Source organism: Pezoporus occidentalis, unplaced genomic scaffold, assembly GCF_034315485.1.
Source record: "Pezoporus occidentalis ecotype Australia unplaced genomic scaffold, CSIRO_AGI_Poc_V1 ctg58, whole genome shotgun sequence".
Taxonomy (NCBI): Eukaryota; Metazoa; Chordata; class Aves; order Psittaciformes; family Psittacidae; genus Pezoporus; species Pezoporus occidentalis.
Window position 1 is genome coordinate 1,582,446 of NW_026915921.1, and position 19,337 is coordinate 1,601,782.

General features: G+C 42.5%; 1 protein-coding gene across 3 annotated transcripts in view; it reads left to right on the plus strand.

Annotated features, from left to right (window-relative positions):
* Positions 1 to 4,338: 4,338 nt before the first annotated feature.
* The window catches only part of FAM193A (family with sequence similarity 193 member A), a 79,896-nt gene continuing 64,897 nt past the window's right edge, over positions 4,339 to 19,337 (plus strand). For 2 of the 3 annotated variants that reach the window (XM_062638676.1, XM_062638677.1), the window contains exon 1: positions 4,340 to 4,865. In XM_062638676.1, coding sequence (XP_062494660.1) covers positions 4,599 to 4,865 — 267 coding nt within the window. In that variant the 5' untranslated portion in view covers positions 4,340 to 4,598. Of the gene's footprint in view, positions 4,866 to 19,337 lie in introns of all 3 variants that reach the window. The other variant, XM_062638678.1, reaches the window with a different exon arrangement.

Consider the following 19,337-nt stretch of genomic DNA (forward strand, 5'->3'; position numbering starts at 1 on the left):
AGTGTGGTGGGATGTGATTTTGGTTCGTGTATCATGCAGGTTGTCCCTCACCATTATGATGACCTTAAATCAAAGTAGTGGAAATGCAAGGCTAAAAAACCCCTGTTTAGTCCTCCTGCCATGCTGTGGCAAGGTCCAGTACAGTAGAATCTTGTACTGCCACAGGAACTACTGTACTGGACCCTGCCACAGCATTGCAGGAGGACCAAATAGGGATCTTCTAGCCTTGCATTTAACCCAACCTGGGGGAAAGATAGAACAGCCTCTGGAGGTGAACAACATGGACCTCCAATGACACAGCCCCTGCCAGCACTCATATGAGAGGAAGTCTCTGGGCTCTGTATTTCCTAAGCGTAACTTATGTATACACATAAGTGTTACTTAAGTGTAAACACATCCCTCTCTCTGCCCACACACTTGCATGCTCACTCTCTTGTAGAGAAGCCTTTTAGAAAAATGAACATGCTAATAAAATGCCAGCTTGTTGGACAGCAAAGACAAATTAATGCTGGTTGCAGAATAATTACACTGGCAAATTGCTTGTTTAATGTTAGCATCAGTAAAACTGTAGCAATACAGGAAAAAAAAAGGGAAAAAAATGGAGAGAAAACCAGGACCTCAAAATAAGGTTTGGAAATGTCAATACAGCAATAGTTCTGTGAATTGGGGTAATTACACAATGGTGGGGAAAGAAGGACAGCTTTAAACTCTTCCTGGGGCTCTCTTGCATGCAAGTTGCTCTTTGACTTCAGTCTATTACTGAAGTCACCAAGTAGCACTTGCAGAATTGGGAACTAAATGCATAATTACAAACCCCATGAAGCAAAAGAAACCATCAATTTTAACCTCCCTGGCACAGAGACTATTATTTCAAGAACAGTAACAATTAGCACATCTCTTATTTTTTAATTGAAGTTACAATAACAGTTCAGTGTATAGATTTGTTACATCACTGTGTGTGCAACGGGAGACCAGCACAAACACTCCAGTGAGGTGATAAAACCATACTGAGTTTTCCCAGCCACCTCTGTATCTGGAAAGCACAACTGGAAGGTAACTGTGACCTGCACAACTCTCCATACACCCTTTTATTGACTTTATGGCTCACAGAGAAAAGGCAGTGCTGCTGGAGATGGGCTGGTTCAAAGGAAGAGCATGGTAAAGCACTGTGCTGTTTATGCAGTGAGGTTTTATAAATGCAATTCCTAGAAAATCTGTAAATTTTTCAGGGTATAAACAATTTTTCCCTCCAAAGGGTTTTGAAGTACAATGCCATGCTTTAACAATGAGGTAAATTAAAGTTAGCTTGTTCAAATGACTGAGTTTATTTTCTTAGGGATGAGGTGGCACATTTTAAGTAATTCAATTCAAGCAAGGGCAAGAAACCTAGTTGTAGGTATTAACAGCAGTCAAATTAACTTCCTCTCCCTTTTGCTCTAGTTCATACAAGCGTTCAACTCCACCACCAAAGTGGCAAGTTCATTTCTAAAACAACCTACTGGCTCAGCAGCTAATTGTAGTTGAAAACAAGGTGTGGTAGCTGAGTTCAGTTCAAAACCATAAAAGTACTTAATTTCCCTGAGCACTAGTATTTACTTGCAGGTCCCACACTCTGAATTTTCTTTAATATTGAAAAAATCATCTTCATGGTCCTTATTTTCTGAAGTGTAAAAGGAAAACATTTATGTTTCTATAATGAGAGTATGGGAATTTAATACTGTGATGTCAGACTAAGTAGCATTACTTTAGCTCCTGTACAGTTGAGCGATTTTACTATAATAGTTTATCATAATAATGCTTTTTATCTGTAATACATAGGGAATAGAGAGACTGACAGAGCTGTAATCTTTCGTTCAGAAGCATGTTGTTAAATAAACAGGGGCCAAGTGAAAATATAATTCCAAAAGGAAGAAAAAGATGGCCCAATATAAGGCTGAAATAAGACATGTCACCATTTCTAGCGAAAGATGTTAGCTCTGAAAACAATGCCACATATTAAGAAGAGATATCACAAGAAGTCGACTTCAAATTTATACTACAAGGCCTAGAATTTATTTGTTTGTGCCAAAAGTCTTCATACAATGCAAGAGGTTTGCATAGCCCCTACTCCTGCCGCTGTCATTTGCTGTTTATGCAGCTCCATGTGTGCTGAGCACTGGGAACATTTATGAAGACTAAAGCCCTGCCCCAAAACCCTCACCATTGACTAGACCACAGAATGAACAAACATGTTCTCCTGGTTTCACAGCTGCCTGCGTGTACATGCAAAGCTCCTCCATGTGTACTGAGGCAAGCAAAGCCTGAACAGCTTCAGCATGGATGGTAGCTTCTAGTGGAGCTGCTAACCACTCATCAGGACACACTGAAATTAGTGCCTTCTTCCTGCTCTCTCCCAAAACTCCTGAGCTGTCTTTTCCATGGCTTTTTAAGCCTGTATGATCATCAGTGAATGAAAGGCAAATATGCTGGTGCTCCTGAACTGCACCCTCACCCATCACTGTTACCATGCAATGCCAAGAAAATTTTAACTCTGCAATAAGATTTTATTTTGCTAGAAGTTATCACTGGGTTTAATATGCTCATAGCTATAACTTTACATCACGCCACCCAGTCACATCAAATGATAGAATCATCATAGAATCACAGAATGGTTTGGGTTGAAGGGGCCTTAAACCTCATGCGGTTCCACCCCCCTGCCACGGGCAGGGGCACCTGCCACTAGATGAGATTGTTCCAAGCCCCATCCAACCTGGTGTTGAACACTGCCAGGGATGGGGCAGCCACAGCTTCTCTGGGCGCCCTGTGCCAGCGCCTCAGCACCCCACAGGGAAGAGCTTCTACTAATCTAAACCTACCCTCTTTCAGTTTAAAGCTATTCATTGCATTTTTCCTGGGCCCACATGTGTGATTGTACATTGTGGAAAACAACCTAGGGAAACTATGGCAGAGAAGAGATTCAGAGCAGCCCTGTGGAGAAGGACTTGGGGGTGTTGGTCGACAAGAAAATGAACGTGAGCCGGCTTCAGTGTGTGCTGGCAGACCAGAAAGCCAACTGTATCCTGAGCTGCATTAAAAGGAGTGTGACCAGCAGGTCGAAGGAGGTGATCCTGCCCCTCTACTCTGCTCTTGTGAGACCTCACCTGGAGTATTGTGTGCAGTTCTGGTTTCCTCAACATAAAAAGGACATGGAACTGTTGGAACAAGTCCAGAGGAGGCCACGAGGATGATCAGGGGACTGGAGCACCTCCCGTGTGAAGAGAGGCTGAGGAAGTTGGGGCTGTTCCGCCTGGAGAAGAGAAGGCTGCGTGGAGACCTCATAGCAGCCTTCCAGTATCTGAAGGGGGCCTGTAGGGATGCTGGGGAGGGACTCTTCATTAGGACTGTAGTGACAGGACAAGGGGTAACAGGTTAAAACTTAAACAGGGGAAGTTTAGGTTGGATATAAGGAGGAAATTCTTTCCTGTAAGGGTGGTGAAGCACTGGAATGGGTTGCCCAGGGAAGTTATGAATGCTCCATCCCTGGTCGTGTTCAAGGCCAGGTTGGAGAGAGCCTTGGGTGACATGGTTTAGTGTATGGTGCCCCTGCCCATGGCAGGGGGGTTGGAATTAGATGATTTTAAGGTCCTTCCCAATGCTAACTATTCTATGACTCGATGACTGCAGAAGTGATTCATAACCCACTAGCAGGTAATGGTGGGAGGAGTAGCAGACTGGCTGCTCTGTTTTATGGCACTTCACCTACAAGAGATCATCTTTTTGGAGGAGCTCATTCCTCCGGCCATGAGGAGCATCCAAGGACCTCAGGGCACTTCAGCGACCTCAGGCACCAGCCTGAAGGGTGTCACCCCCCATTCTGAGCCTGCCTTGCCCAGCTGGCGTCGTGCAAGGCAGGGGGGCAAAGCCAGTCGCAGGCAGCAACACCCAAGCAGCCCCACATGGAAGGGCTGTGCTCTGGCAGAGCGGATTGTCCCCGCCGAAGGGCCCGCAGCCCACCCACTGCTCTGACGAAACACGGCTCCCGCTGCCTTACCCCTCTATGAGACCTGCGGCCCCTTTAAGGTGCGGCGATGGGCATCACGTGGTGCTCGCCGGCTCCCGGGCGACGGTGTAGTCCCTTGACCGGGGTGGCGACGCCGGCCGGCGAGGGTAACGGCGCCGGAGGGGACTACGATTCCCAGCTTGCACCGCGGGGACGGATGAGCTCACCGGCCGCGCCTAAGCGGGCCTCGCAGGGAACGACAGGAGCTGTAGTTCCTCCTGCCGCGGGAGCTAATGGTTGTCTGCGGTGCGGGAACTGCACATCCCAGCATGCTCCGCGACGCGGGTTCCCGTCAGCGCAAGGGGGAGCCCCCCGACGTAAAGGGGGATCACTTTCCCCTTGTGTCCGCCATATTGGACGGTAACTCTGGTCAGCGGCGCTGGGGCCGAAGGAGTCCCCGTTGCCGTGACAGTCGGTGCTCCCTGCTCCGAGACGCCCGGGGTGGACCGTGCCCCGGACCTGCCCGTCCCCTCCGCTCCCGGGCGCTCTCGTCGGCCCCGCGCTCCTTCCCCTCCTTCCCCTCCCCGCTCCCTCCTCCCTTGCCCGGGTGTCAGGCACGATGAGTCCGGCCGACGCCAAACGCGGAGCCAAGCGCCGGAAGAACAAGCGGGGCGGCGGCCTCAGCAGCACCGGCGGGCCGGGCCCCAGCGGCGGCGGAGGTGCTGGCGGCCTGGGCAAGGCCGGGGCGGCGGCGGGAGCGGCCCCTCTGAGGGCTGCGACCCAGGCGGCCGCCGCCTCACCGAGCGCGGTGGGCGGCCTGCTGACACCGCCGGCCGCCGGTAACGGAGCCCTGGGCGGCGCCGGGGCCGCGGCGGGACACAGTGAGGTGAGGGGGGGGACGGGGCCGGGGCGGGCGGCGGTGACATGCCGCTGCGGCGGGCCCGGCACACACCCACGCGGGCGGCGGAGGTAGCCGGGAGGGGGGTGGGGGGCTGCCGCCGCGCTATCCTCTCACTCCCCCGGCCCTTATCGGTGGGTGCGTACCCCGGGGCCTCGGCGAGGCGGGGGAGACGAGTGCTGGGCCCCGGCAGTGGCGGGGGGCCGCGGTGTGGCGGGGTGGTGGGGCTGGGCAGTGTCCGCCGCTCCCCACCCTTTGTGGGGGAAGGGCAGCGCCGGCTGCTCTGGGCCGTGTCGTCCTGGGGCTTCTCCTGAAATCCCGGCAGGAGCCAGCTCCAGGGTCCCCATCCCCGGGGGTCTTAGGGCTCGGGCCCCACCTTGGTGAGGGAGGTGTAACAAATAGGTGGGCAGGCCTTGAAGAAGGAGAAATACAGCTTTGTATGTCTCGTCTCCCCCCCCCCCCCTTTTCCGTTAATATTGAGCCCTTTTTGCGCTAGACAACTTCATTAAACATGAGAGGTTCATTATAGCTCGAGCTGTGGTTTGCACTCCGGTGCCTCAGAATAATTTAGATCTGTTACGTTCTTTCATAATATGGTGAAATTTATTGGGAGCAGATTGTGTGGTTTACTTGGTCTTTTTCTTAATGAAAAACTGCTCAGGGATTAGGCCTTTAGACAGGTATCCTGCTGGCTCCAGTGACAGAAGAGTAAATAAGTTTATGTTCCTTTCTCTCACAAAGATTACCTCAGTTTTTTTGTTATCTGTGCAGGGCTTGCGTTTAGGCGTCATATTTACAAAAGCATTTCCTGCTGACAGCATCTTCAGACTTCCACGTGTATGTCATACAGCCTGCTCTGTTTCCTCTCACGCTCTCAGAAACTTGTGCATCTGAGGGGGAAATAGAAGAAATGGCTATTGTGTTGTAAAGTGTCTGAAATATGATGTAAAAAATGGTTGGGCTTTTTTTTTTGTTCTCCATGTAATTTTGTGCCTATTTTGATAATTCAGCAAGCAATTTGATGATTGTAGATTTTTTTTTTGTTTCCCCTGCTCTTTACAACTTGTCTTTCTACTGTCTCATACTTGGTTACCCAAAATCCACAGTGCCACAGATTAACCATTTCTGGTGTAATGTCTGTCTAATCTGACACTTACTTCAGGCATAATTTCCTTTTGGGACAGTAGGCCTTACGTGATTCACATGTCCAGAAGAACAATGTGCATAATAGTGAAGAGGTGTGCAAGTTTTTATTTGTAACTTTTCAAGTCATCACTAAACTGTCTCCTGGTTAAACCTTTTGCAGTAAGATGGATCTTGTTTTACATCTTAGCCTGCAAGCTTTTCCAGGACCAGGTTCCTTGGTATTGTTGGGATAAACATGATAATGCTAAGGGAAGTAAGACAAGCAGTGGAGTGATATGCAGAATGGGACGTTGATATGATTGAAATAGTGAAGTCTCCACTATTTTTATATTTTGATGTTTGTATCTTGTGGTTAGGTGTAGCCTAGGACTTTAGTTCTGACCTGATGACACTGTCAGAAATTCGTCTTTGAAGGGCAGCATCACTGCTTGTCTCCTTATTTCGTGTTTCTTCTTTCTTTCACACTAGGTAGAGCCTAACAAAATTTCTCAGTCTTCACAAGTCTGCACTTAGAAAGCATAAGTCATGTCTCCAAAATTAAATACAGTATTACAGTACCAAATTTCTGGGAAATTACATGTACTGGTATATTATTCCTACTCTCATAAGCATGCACAATATATTATTTTGAATACATTTGTAACTTTGTCTTAATTGATCTTTTTTGCTTGTACTCTTAATGTGTTTGCGATTTGTCAAATGTTTCCATTTCCCTTGAGTGTAGTACAAGTGATTCTGAAGACTGATGGATAAATGGAGAATTAAGAAGTTAGTTAAGGTGGAATAAACCTCCAACTTATTTAATCAAATGATAAACATGTTAGAATTAGATTTTGAGGATAGATAAATCCCTGTGCTCAGTTTCTGAAAAGTAAATGCTTATACTCTGTAATACTCCTTTAAAGTTGGTGTTACTTTCTCCAGACTGGTTTCAGTGACATTTTCATTGAAAATGAAAATTTTCCAGCACTGGTGACATATGAAAGTTGCCAGTGCTTAAAAGTTAACTGATAATCTTGTTTCAAAGATGAAAGCAAAGGTGAAATCTTAAAGCATCATTACAGGACTGTTACTTACATGAAAATGGGATCTCCTTAATGGTTAATAATTTGCTAGTTAAGGGTACGTGGTCAAAAAAGACTTCGTTCTTTGAGTGAAAGACTCAAAGAGTTATTTCTGGATGAACTTGAGAAAGAAAACTGTGTATTTTACATGGCTGATCACTTCTAAATTAGGTGCAGTATTTATTTTGGCTGGATGGAGAGTAAGCAACGCATTAGTAGCTGTAAAGTAGTAACCAGAGTTGCTTTACTTTAATCTTACACAGAATATTGTAAAGTTCCTGTTAGTGGGTAGGAGAACTCATCAGCCAATTCTCTGCTGGACAAATTTGTATTTTTAATCTCTGAAAATACAAAATATAAAGCCCCCATGAATTTAATATTTGCGGCACAGCACAATGTTTTCTAATTGTTACCAAGCTGTCTGTTTCCAGCTTTTGTCACTTCCCCAGTTTTAGGGCATCCACTCTGGATGTAGTGGTCACATCCTTCTTCTACTAATATTCTATTAGATACTTTTCCAAAACTTGTCTAAAATAGAATGAAAGGAGATGTTTAAGGAATAATACTGTTTGCACTTTGCATTCTTGTGTGTCAGTAATTGCCCAGCATCAGGTATACTTTTAACATGCTTTAAACAACAGATTGAGCAGAGTTATAAAATGGCTGTATTTATGGTTGAAACTAAAAGCACACCTCTCAGTATTGAAGTTCTGGCTAAGCCTCTTAGAGCTAACAAATATACTTTGTGGATTTTATATATCTTATCTGGAGGTTTTTAAGACTTTAGGCTAAGTTCTGCATCAGAGTACATGTTGAGTCTTGTTCTGGGATGCAAGTGGGCAACTCCTAATGGAATCTTCCTGGAAGCTATCTATATTGCCCCATGCACATGCTTTATAGCATCCAGATTCATCCTCTCTAGCACTGTCAGATGTTTTAGAATGATAGTGAAATTAAGGATGCTTTGGCAGTGTTTCAGTGCAAGGGAATATCTCAGTTTTGGAAACCTGTAACTGCTTCAACTTTAACTGGAATTGGAAACTAATTAATTTAGTTGTGTGGTGTTACTGCAGGACTTCCCTAGTTTTATTTTTTTCTTTACAGAACTGTTCATAGCAATGTTATGGAGAGTCAAGTATCCTTTAAATAAGCCATTTGTAACAATAAAATAAATATTTTGAAGTTTAATGTATATATTTAAACAAATAGGTCTTGCTTTCTGTGTGGTGTTTTGGGGTTTTTGTGGTTTTTTTTTATTTGTTTTGGGGATTTTGTGTTGTGTGATTTTTTTGCTTTTAGGTTTTTCTTTTTTGTTTCTTTAATCGATGCATTGCATCAGGCCTTCATAACTTGATCCCATCACTTTTTGACTGATAATTGTCTTATTGATGCTGTGAGATGCATTTGATTATCAATCACTGCATAACTCATATACTGTAGTAAAATTGGCTGTTGCTTAGTATGTTCAGGCGCTGAACTGGAGTGAAGAGTTGTCTGTCAGTGGCTGATCAGCTACAGTAGCAGTTTTTGTTACAGGCCTGGCTGGTCTTGTGTTATTAAGGGGAATAATTTAGTAGCCATTTTACAATTCTCTCACTTGTTTTTTTTCAAAGTATTGTCTGTCAAGTGTACTAATGTCTTAACTCTCCTTACAGTTGAGAACTGTATGTTTCAGAATTGTCCAATTTCACTGGATTATTTATTATGAGATATTCCTTTCTAAACAGATTCTATACACAGCAGACCATACATTGCTACCTTGTAGACCAATTTTTTCAGCAACTTTGTAGTTCGTTACATTTTACTGATCTCTGTGCTTGATTTGTTGGATAAGATTTTCCCTTTCCTCTCTTCCCCCTCCATGATTCAAATATCCAAAAGAAAGAGTGTACAAAAGCAGAGCTTTGTCAGGAGCTCAGAATGTCAGCAAACAGCTAGCTTTTGTACTTCTGTAGTACTTTTATAGGGCTTCCTCCTCCTCAAAAGCAAACTTCAGCCAATTTTTGTCAAGGCTTAGGTAAACTAGATAAATTCCAATACTTAAAATACTTTTAAAACTTCTACTGTTCAGGCTGAGGAAGCAGGTATGTCTAAACACGTGGTGAAAAAGAAGTCTTTTTGACAGTAACACATGTATTCCTCTTACTAAATGCAATTGCGTCTTTCTTGTTTTTAAACATACAGTCCCTTCTCTGAAGAACTTATGCTCTGCTTGGCTTTTTAATAAAAGGAGATGTAACAGAATGGGCTGAAGCTATTAGGACTGGGTTTAGGTGGTATGGTTGAGTTAATTCACTAATTTAGGAAGAGAATCTATTGTGATTTAAATGAATCTACCTAGAACATTTCAAACTTTAAACCAAGCTTAATAGTTGCATAACATTCACATTAATAGCTCTTTCTTGGCTTCTTCCCGTGATCAGTTAAGGTATTTTTCAGCTAATAGAGTTGAGACCACAGGCACTGTGTTAGTGGTACCTTCAGATCTTGTAATACTGCTCCTGGGAAGTGTGTGCCTTTGTGTACTCATGACCTTGACGTATATCCAGTCCCTGAGTGCTCCATTTCTCCCCACCTCCTGCACCTGCTGTACCATGGTCAATTGATAATGAGAATAATTGTTTGTGAATTGTTAAATGAAACATGTGAAAAGTGCATTCAGAAAAATGGCATTTGGTTCAGCAGTGTCTAAGCTGCACTAGCGAAGTATCCTCTTACGGCTTTGCTATGAAATATTCGATTCGGTGTGAAGGCAAAGGATTTGTTTTGCTTGATTGGTTGTTCCCCCCCCCCCCCCCCCCCCCCCCCTTGCTGTATTGGTTGCAAAATTGTTGAGAGAGAATGAGAGAGATAAATATTTTGCTCCAGAAAACACTGTGACTCCCTTCCTCTCAACACTTCTGTTTCCTGACTGTGAAGACGAAACCCTGTTGATTTGGAACTAGATTAATATGTAAAGACAGTTCTGAAACATGTGAAATGTGTTAAAATTCTCACATTGATAAGAATGTTCAGGCTTCTTGTGTAGTTCTTATCCTGCATCCTTTTGATCGCAAAGGAATACTTGAAGCTTCATCTGATATTTAATTTAATATCCCTGTATTTTGGTGATATTTGACATCTGGTGGTATTTGGCATTTATCCTTTCTAGTCATATCCCACCTTGAGGTGAGCCCTCAGATCCTTTCTGACACAGCCTGTGTCAGGAAGGAATCCAGGCTTGTTCTCTTCCCCATGTCTGGCAAGGAATGATGAGTGGATGTGGAAATTCGATTTGCTGGTGTTTGATGCCTACAAGACTAATGTTTAGCCCCTTATGTATGTGTAGTGAGTGTGCTCCTTAACAAATACAGGTCTGCTGAAGATGTGTTGTGGAGAAGTTATTAGGAGAGGTAACTGGGAACTGAACTTGCTTTGCTTAGCACGTAAAGGACTTCATGGATGTGCTAGGCAGTGTTTCAGGTTTGTATGGATCTGGGTAATCAAAGAAGATTTAATATTTGTTTGTGCTCCTTCCCTGGTGGGAAAGGCGGTCATATACCCCATTTTATTAAGGTAATGGAAACAGTTCCTACATTTTCCTTTCTTGACATAACTTCTATTTTAATAGCGACTGAGATAGCTTTGAACTGTTTTGTTTTGAAAAGGAGTATTCGATGTGTGAAATTTTCCTAGCATAATTAAACAAGAGGAACAAATTCAGTTGAATGGATGGAAGAATGCTGCAGTTGAGGATATGAACAGAGAAAGAGAACTTATTTACAAGTTCAGAATTTCTTGTGCTGCAAGTGAGTTCAGCTGGGACATGACAGTTATGATGCTGCTCTTAATGTTATTATGGGAACTGTCCAAACTGAGACTTGTCTGAGAATGCAGTAAAATAAATATGCCATTACTCTTTTGACATGAGAGTTACTTAATTTTATATTGTAAAAATTCAAGGCAGCCTATGACTTTATGACCTTTACCTCCTATCCATGTGAGGAAACACTAGGAATGTTATTAAAGATAGGTCTGAGCAACGTGGTAATTTTCTTGAAGCATATATTTTCTTCCTATTTTTTTTTATCACAGAATGTACAGCTTTAGTGGTGCGGAAGTTAGTCTGAGCACTGGTTTATGAAGTGGATTTTAGGGAAAAAAACAGCAGGGCTGCTTGTGAGCTTGTTTGAGGCTGTTGAACTGAAGTTGTTCAAGTTGGACCAGTGATAGTGCTGGAGAGAAACTATTTCGAGTGTGAACTTTAACCATGTTCTTAAATAATCAATTTACCATGTGTTGCACAAGCTGCAGATGTAGTTCTCTCCATCTCAAAATTCTTGGTGATGATAGAAGACACTTGGACATCTGAGAGGGAGGCACTCCTGTTCTGCTGCTCTGTAGAGTGGTCATATCTCTCCACTCTTCATAAAATGAAGTTCTGAATTTTTTTGTACAAGCTGGGTGCCCGGAGTTGGATAGTACTAAAAATTTCTGTATGAGGCCGTGCTTAGCTTCTACTTGCCTATTCAGTTGTGGCTTCTTCCCTTTAATAATAAAGAAACCAGCCCAAAGCTTAAGCTTGGAAGGGTTGAGAGGAGTGGCCCCCTGTGACATTTCTTAAAACTCGAAGATTAACTTTGCTCATTTATAGGGGCGAAATGAAAGATTGACTCCATTGTGCATTTCTCAGAAGAAAAGCTCTGGGTATTTCCATAAAATAGTGTGACATAGTGTCTCTTCTCAGGCCTAGAGAAATCAAATGGAATACTCTACAAATGCCTCTGTAGTGTTACTTAGGTAAAATGTCACAAAGGTAAGGTCTCATGAGCAGTAGCTCTTCACAGAAGTCATCCTTTAACACACTGATCTATTGAACTGGTTTGAAGTAGCTTTGTCAAGTGTTTGCTTCTGAAGGCAGCTTCAAAAACATGAGACCACAGTCATCCAGATAAATAATTAAGTTTTTAGAGTGTTGCAGAAGTCAGTATTTTGAAGTCCCGAGTTGTAGCGCCTTGATCTGGAGCAGACTTGTCAGCCACAGTATCAGGGTTTTAGGGATTCTCTTATGGTCTCATCTTCTACTTGTTTTAGACGATGGCTGTGGGAGGTGTGGCAAGGCAGAGGCAGGAGTCCTGTGCTGCAGTAGACAGCAAGGACTAATGTCAGGGAGTGTCCATGGCTGGCAATTGCTCTTAGAAAAAACTGGGGATTTAATTTTATTTTTTTAACTGCTTTGGCATCAGTTCAGTGATCTGTGTTGAGCTGTGAACAGATGGAGGATGTGATCAGCTGTTGGGGCAGTGTTTGCTGCTCTAAATAGCTGTTCCTTGTCTTCTCCAGGAAAAGTTAGCAGGCAGGATAGAGGTGTCTAGCTGACAGCCTAGGGGACTTCACTGTACTAGATCTAAATTTTCACATGTCCATCTTTATTATTCTAGCTACTAATTATGCCTAGGTATCAGAAGTGTTAGTTTAGTCATAGTTTGCATTGCAGTGTTGGCTTTGCTCACTTTGATCTGTAAGTCAGTTGTTGCTCTTCTTGGAAGTAACAGCTTTTCTGCTTAAAACCAAACACTGTAGAGAGCTGGGCAGTGGTTGGTTTAGGTCCCAAATCTGTGAATATGCTGAAGAGGTAAGCTTTCCAAAGATCGTGCAAAAATATATGCATCACTATCATATAGAGCTGTAGTGACTGATATTAAATATATGGTTAATATGTTAGCTGTAGTGAGTAAAAACAATACTTGACCTGTAAAAATCTAAAGGGCTCCGTGGGCCCATAACTGTCTGTAGTTTTCCGAGTTAGGAATGTAAACACTGGCAAGTGAATTCTATGCCAAGGCTTTTAAGTATTTAGACTTCTGTGGACAGCAATGAAATAATTGAGTTTTTGTGTAGTTGCCCTTTTACCTCCCCCTTAAGGTCTTGTTTAGGAAATCTGGAAGCATAGCATCACTAACTGCTGAACTTATTCCCAAAAGAGGGTGTTGTTCAGTGAAGGGTAGAGATAGGCATGTTCCTCTACAGCATCAGAAGCTAAAGGAGGTTTACAGTAATGAGAAACTCATTTAGTTACAGCACTCAGAAAGCTGTTGGGAAGAGGGGCAAATGCATATGGCATGTTGTGTTAGGATCATCCATCTTCTGAGCCAGCTTTCTTCTAAGATTGGTCATTTAAGCTAATATATCTGGATTCATGGTGGACTTAACATGGGTGTGTGCAGGCATGGCTGTCTTGCTTCTGCCTGAGCTGGTGCATAATAACTCGGAATTAGGGTTCAGCCATGTCCATCAAATGTTCTTCCTGTACCACCACCAACTACTTAGGAGTTACAAACCTGGGTGTTTACCAACTGGACCAATATCTGAGCAAGACCCTGAAACAGCACTTGGATATACTTTGTATGCAGCCAAGTACTGCTTTCTCATGGACTGCTTGTCTTTGGTCTACTTACATTCTCTCCATCTGTCAGAAGAAACAGGTGGCAGTTACTGATTTAAGAGAAGTCTGTGGTCAGCAAATAAGGATGGGGTCTTCAGAGGAATAGAACAACACTAAAATGCCTTTTTCTTTTTTCTTGGAGGATATAGGAGATGAGTTAATGTAGATGAGGGGAGAAAAAGTTGTAAAAGACCATTATTGGTGTTAAGGAAACATGCTTAGCCTTTTGAAATGGAAAAGTAAGTTAATGAAAGACAGGCACTTTAACAAACTAACTGAGCATGACATTATGTAATATTTTTTTTTTTTTTAACTTGACTAATAAGTTTTGGTCATGTCCTTCATAAGTTTTCGGTGTCTGTCATTAGTGACATCTAAACCAAACTTAATTACATCAGCATCGTAAGGTGAGGGAAAGAAAAGAAGGCTGTCAGTTGAATCTTAAGTCTATTAATGCAAGCCATGGCACTTTAAAATCTACGTATTTCTTTATTATGGCCTATCCCATTGTGAGTAGTGCTGAAGTTTGTTGGAAACTATTAAATGTAATGTACACATAATGTTCTTCAAAGTGCTGTAAGGATCTACCTTGACTCCTGTTCTGCTCTAAGCTTTGTGCTGTCAGACTGCATCAATGACAGCTCATTACAAACAAAAGAAGTGGCTTTAGGCAGGGGTGCCTGACTTGAATGCTCTCTGCCACCCACTTCTCTTAGAGGTTTTTCTCACAGAGAGAGAACTAGTGCAAACAGCTGTATGTTGATGTGATTGGAGCCAGTACACTAATTGTGGGCACTCAAAATTTGGGATTGATTTTAGAATCATAGAATAGTTAGGGTTGGAAAGGACCTTAAGATCATCTAGTTCCAAACCCCCTGCCATGGGCAGGGACACCTCACGCTAAACCATGTCACCTAAGGCTTCGTCCAGCCTGGCCTTGAGAGCAGAGTAGAGGGGCAGGATCACCTCCTTTGACCTGCTGGTCACGCTCCTTTTGATGCAGTCCAGGATACGGTTGGCTTTCTGGGCTGCAAGTGCACACTGAAGCCGGCTCACGTTCATTTTCTCATCAACCAACACCCCAAGTCCTTCTCCGCAGGGCTGCTCTGAATCTCTCCTCTGCCCAACCTGTCGCTGTGCCTGGGATTGCTCCGACCCAGGTGTAGGACCTTGCACTTGGCATGGTTAAACTTAATGAGGCTGGCATCAGCCCACCTCACAAGCATGTCAAGGTCCCTCTGAATGGCATTCCTTCCCTCCAGGGTATCAACCGAACCACACAGCTTGGTGTCATTGGCATTATCCAGTCTAAACTTACCCTGTTTAAGTTTTAACCTATTACCCCTTGTCCTGTCACTACAGTCCCTAATGAAGAGTCCCTCCCCAGCATCCCTGTAGGCCTCATTCAGATACTGGAAGGCTGCTATGAGGTCTCCACGCAGCCTTCACTTCTCCAGGCTGAACAGCCCCAGCTTTCTAAGCCTGAGACTAAAGTAATTTTGCTTTTAAACTAAGATGGTGCTCTGTGTGTGTTTGTGGTTTTTTTTTGTTTGTCTGGTTGGTTTGGTTTGGTTTTGGGGGATTATAGTGATGGTGTTTTTCTGTGTACAGAAATAGGGGCTATAGCTTGCGGAGGAGACCTCATCCACAGCTGAGAAGGAAGTGCTACCACTGAACTGTCGCAAGGGCATTTCAGCTGTTTTCTAATATTAAGTGTTTTTTTTTTTTCCATTGGTTGTTGGTGCAACAAACCAAAGTGAGATTTAACAATACCTTGAGTTAACATGTTTTCATAGAGAGACTTTGGTTAGTTTGTGAATATTACAAAAGGTTACTGCACCTCTTTCAAGCTCTATAACCATATAAAGCTCAATAGTTGACTGTTTCAAACTTGTTGTAGGGAGTGTTTCACAGAGATGGATATGAGGCTCTGAATTTGGATAACACTGATGTTGACTGGCGCAAGCCCAGAGACGCTGTCATGGACAGATGCGTGACTGAGAACATGTGTGTGCATGTATCCAAGCTTTTGAAAACATGGCATTTTTGAATGTGGATTAATGAGGTTGTTATGTAAGTGTAGGCATGAAGTAAATACTTTGTATGTGTGGACGTACATTTTGTTTGGATTAGGGGAACAGGTACATATGTGTTGAAGCTCTTGGACAAAAGTAACTGAGTAAATGTTTAAAGGTTCTTCACCACACTGGGTCTTGCAGTGAACCTAGTCATTGGGAACAGCAGAGTTTGTTTTAAAAGGCAATTCTGAGGCACAGGACAGTTCTGTCAGACTTTAGTGTTTAATTGGTGCTGGAGTTAAGGACCAAAAGATTTCTTAATTGCCATAATGCTTCCAGGCTGCTTATCTTCAATAAGCTGCTGCCACAACAGATGGCAAGTTAGTGGTTTAGCTGGGGTTCACTAGAAGTTTTTCACCACTTTATGTTAATGCCCGTAAGTTATCTATATGGCCATAGATAATGTGTAGTTGAAACCAAATCTTCACTGGAATGGGCTTCAGATGAATTAAGGTTTTATTTTGTCACTCAGCAAAAGATATAACACTCCTTTACTGTCAGAAGAAACTTTGCAGTTTTATCTTGACTGCTTTCTCCTAGTTACTCCCAAGATTCATCTCTACTAGACTGTCATTCTGTGCTTCTTTTCAGGGAGTCTGTAGGGAATTGTAGTGGTGTCTTCTCTGATTTGAGGCAGTAGCAGACTAAAGCAGAGTGGTTTGGAAGGGTTTATTTGGGGTATTTTTTTTGTTTGTTTGTTTTTTGTTAGTGTCATAACTGGCTTAGAGTCTGAACCATGTGGTTAAATGTGGACAAAATTAAACTTCCAGAATTTTCAGGTATATATTGCTTAAGTAAAAGATTCTTATTAATTCAGTGAAAAAAAAAAAAGATTTTTTTTCTCTCCTGAAAACAGGCTACCATACTTGTACAGTATCCGCCACTTAGCTATAAATTTGAAACCTTACGGAGGAGGAGGAGGAACTTTGTACTGAGGAACATTGCATAGTAATTAAGTTAAATATTAATTATTATTTAATGTTTTCAGAAGTGCTGTCATTGGCAACCCAGCTTTCTGCTTTTTAGAACCATGGGGAAATCATGATACTTAATCACACATGCTTTGAATATTATTTAGACTGCTTGTTGCATGTTTGTTAAACTTCATGGCTGTATCTTATGTCTTCATAAGAAGAATCAAGAGGAATATGTTTTGTCAATATGTAAAGTAATTTTGAGGCTATACTTTCATTTTTAATCAGGTGAAAAATCTAGTGATAGGGTGAGGTATAGGGATTGTTCTGATCCCCAGGAATGTGTTAAAACATTGCTAGTAATGGCCTATGGGAATTTATTCCTTAAGTGCAAGAGCTTTCAGTAGGAGCCGGAATGAGTGCTTGGCTTGTGACTAAGGACACAGAAATGTAAGTTTGAAGGCAGTTCTGAAACAAACTGGAGTCAGCAGGTTGCACCTAATGATGTTACCTGTTAGTGAGGTTGCCTCAGCCTCACAGTCAGTAAGTACTTCTGACGATTTGACAACTCAGCAGTGAAAGTTTGTAGTAGTCCGTATCTATTTTCTCTTAAAGCCTATCGGATCCTAAGCAGTGCTAGACCTGCCTTATATTGAGGAGACTAGAAATATCTTTTAAAGTTATTCCCACTTCTGTTAATATTTGTGATTATCTTGAAAGTCAACATCCGCATCATTAGCTTTTTCTGTGAAGTCTTGGCTGGGTGAAATGGCTGATACATAGTATGCAATGTTATGTAATATGAGGATACTGATCTGATTGCCCTAATATTAAAAAATCATTCCCAAATAATTGTATTTTTACATTTTAATTGTTTTCCCACGTTAAGGAGGAATTCTTCAAAAGAGAAAAGATTTTCTGTGGTTTGACTCATGTATTTCCTTCTTGTAGCAGGAAGTCAGTCTTCACTGTTTTATTTTGCTTCCATTGTCCTAAATGTGACACTTCTGCAAATCCATTCTTTTGTATAGTTTGCTTGAATAATTTAACTTTCTGAAGCTACATGCAAAGGGGATTTTTAGTGTTTGTATTAACTTATGATTGGCTAAAGAAGTAGGTGCAGTGGCCTCTACCTTCATCAATGCTTTCAAGGCTTTGTAGTTATGACTAGTAAATTTTTAGTGTCCTTGTCTTCATCTTTTTCACCAAACTGGATATTTTGTAAGGGGGCTGTCTATGACATGAGAGAGTTTGCATAAATAAAGGAATAATCTATTAATAAGTGTTAGTAGAGGGAGGAATTACATCTGGTGATTATCTCTTTTGTAGGTGTCTCTGCTTAGTGGGGTTTACTGGGGTTTAGTGGAGCACGAATCCCTTTCGTTAAACCGTGGGAGGATCACTGGAAGAAGATGTCTTCTGGCACCTGTTGTGTCTGACCCTCCATTACATGGCAATCCTTCCTTTCCTCTGAAGCAAAATTTGATCGACATCAGTGAACAGGGAGGATGTTGGTAGCTCCTCATTCTGGCAAGCCAGACATCCTGATCTAGTTGGCCTACTTGTAAGCCTATCCAATGTAATTTCCTTTCAAGTTCACTGTGACCCTGGTGGGAAAGGCATAAAGAATGGCTGTTGTGTTCTGCCGCTGCTGGGTGGATTTCTCCTTCTCATTGGGCTTTTTTTCCCACCTTCCTAATCACACTTGCACATTCATGAGGGAGAGCATGCACTTGGGTAACTGGTGAGGAGGCGCTGAGCAGGCAGGTGGTCTGAGCACAGAGGTGTGTTGGAGCTGGGTAGCTACCAGGGAAGTTTTGCTTTGTGGCACGTTTTTTTTTTTTTTCCCTTTTGTGAAATGCCTTGGGAAGACTCCACTGATTATAGAGCTTTTTATCTTCATTTAAAATAGTAATGGACAACAGTATTGACCAGTATCTACCTTGATGCGAGACACTGGCACTGGTTACCCAAAGAAGTAGTAAATGCGCCATCCCTGGCACTGTTCAAGGCCAGGGTGGACAGATCCTTGGGCGGCATGGTGTAGTGTGAGGCATTCCTGCCTATGGCAGGGGGTTGGAACTGGGTGATCTTAAGGACATTTCCAACTCAAACTGTTGTATGATTTGTGTGAAAACTACAATTAATTTTCTTTAATACTGTTTTGGGTTTTTTTCTTTTTTTTTTTTTAATTATTTTGTAGTTACACTCAGGGAAGCAGAGACAAATCCAGCCTATCATCTTTCAGAGCTCTGCTCATAACCATGCTCATTTAACTGTGCTTGCTTTACCTCACTTAAATCTCACGCTAGCCAAGTAGCCAGGCTTGCAGCTACTCTGATAGCTGCTTACTCTCTGCAAAAATGCTCTGCTACAATCTTGCTGAAACACCTGTCTTTAATTTCATGTATCCTTGTTGAACAGGTCATAGTTCTTGGGGATTTTTCTTGTTAAAGAGCCCATTAGAACCTGATGTTTTATTCTTGTGAAGGTACCTGTTTACTGCAACAACTGCTTTTTTAATAATCAAAACTCATTAGACTCTCAATTATTCTTGGCATGTATGCTGGGTCTCTGGTAGTTCTTTGGTTTCTTCTGCATTTTCAAAACTCTCTTAAGTTCAATAGCAGAGCTAAATGTAATATTCCAGAATCTCTTATCAGTGCTGTAAAATCTTGACTTGAAGTTTCATTCCTTTTTTTTAATCACGTTCATTTGCCCTTCTTCTGGCCAGTGGAGACAGTGCTGATGATACTTTTGTCACTTGTTTGTCTGACTTGCTCTTAAAATGACCTTGATGATGAAGGCTCCGCAGCCTCACCAAGCAGTCTATC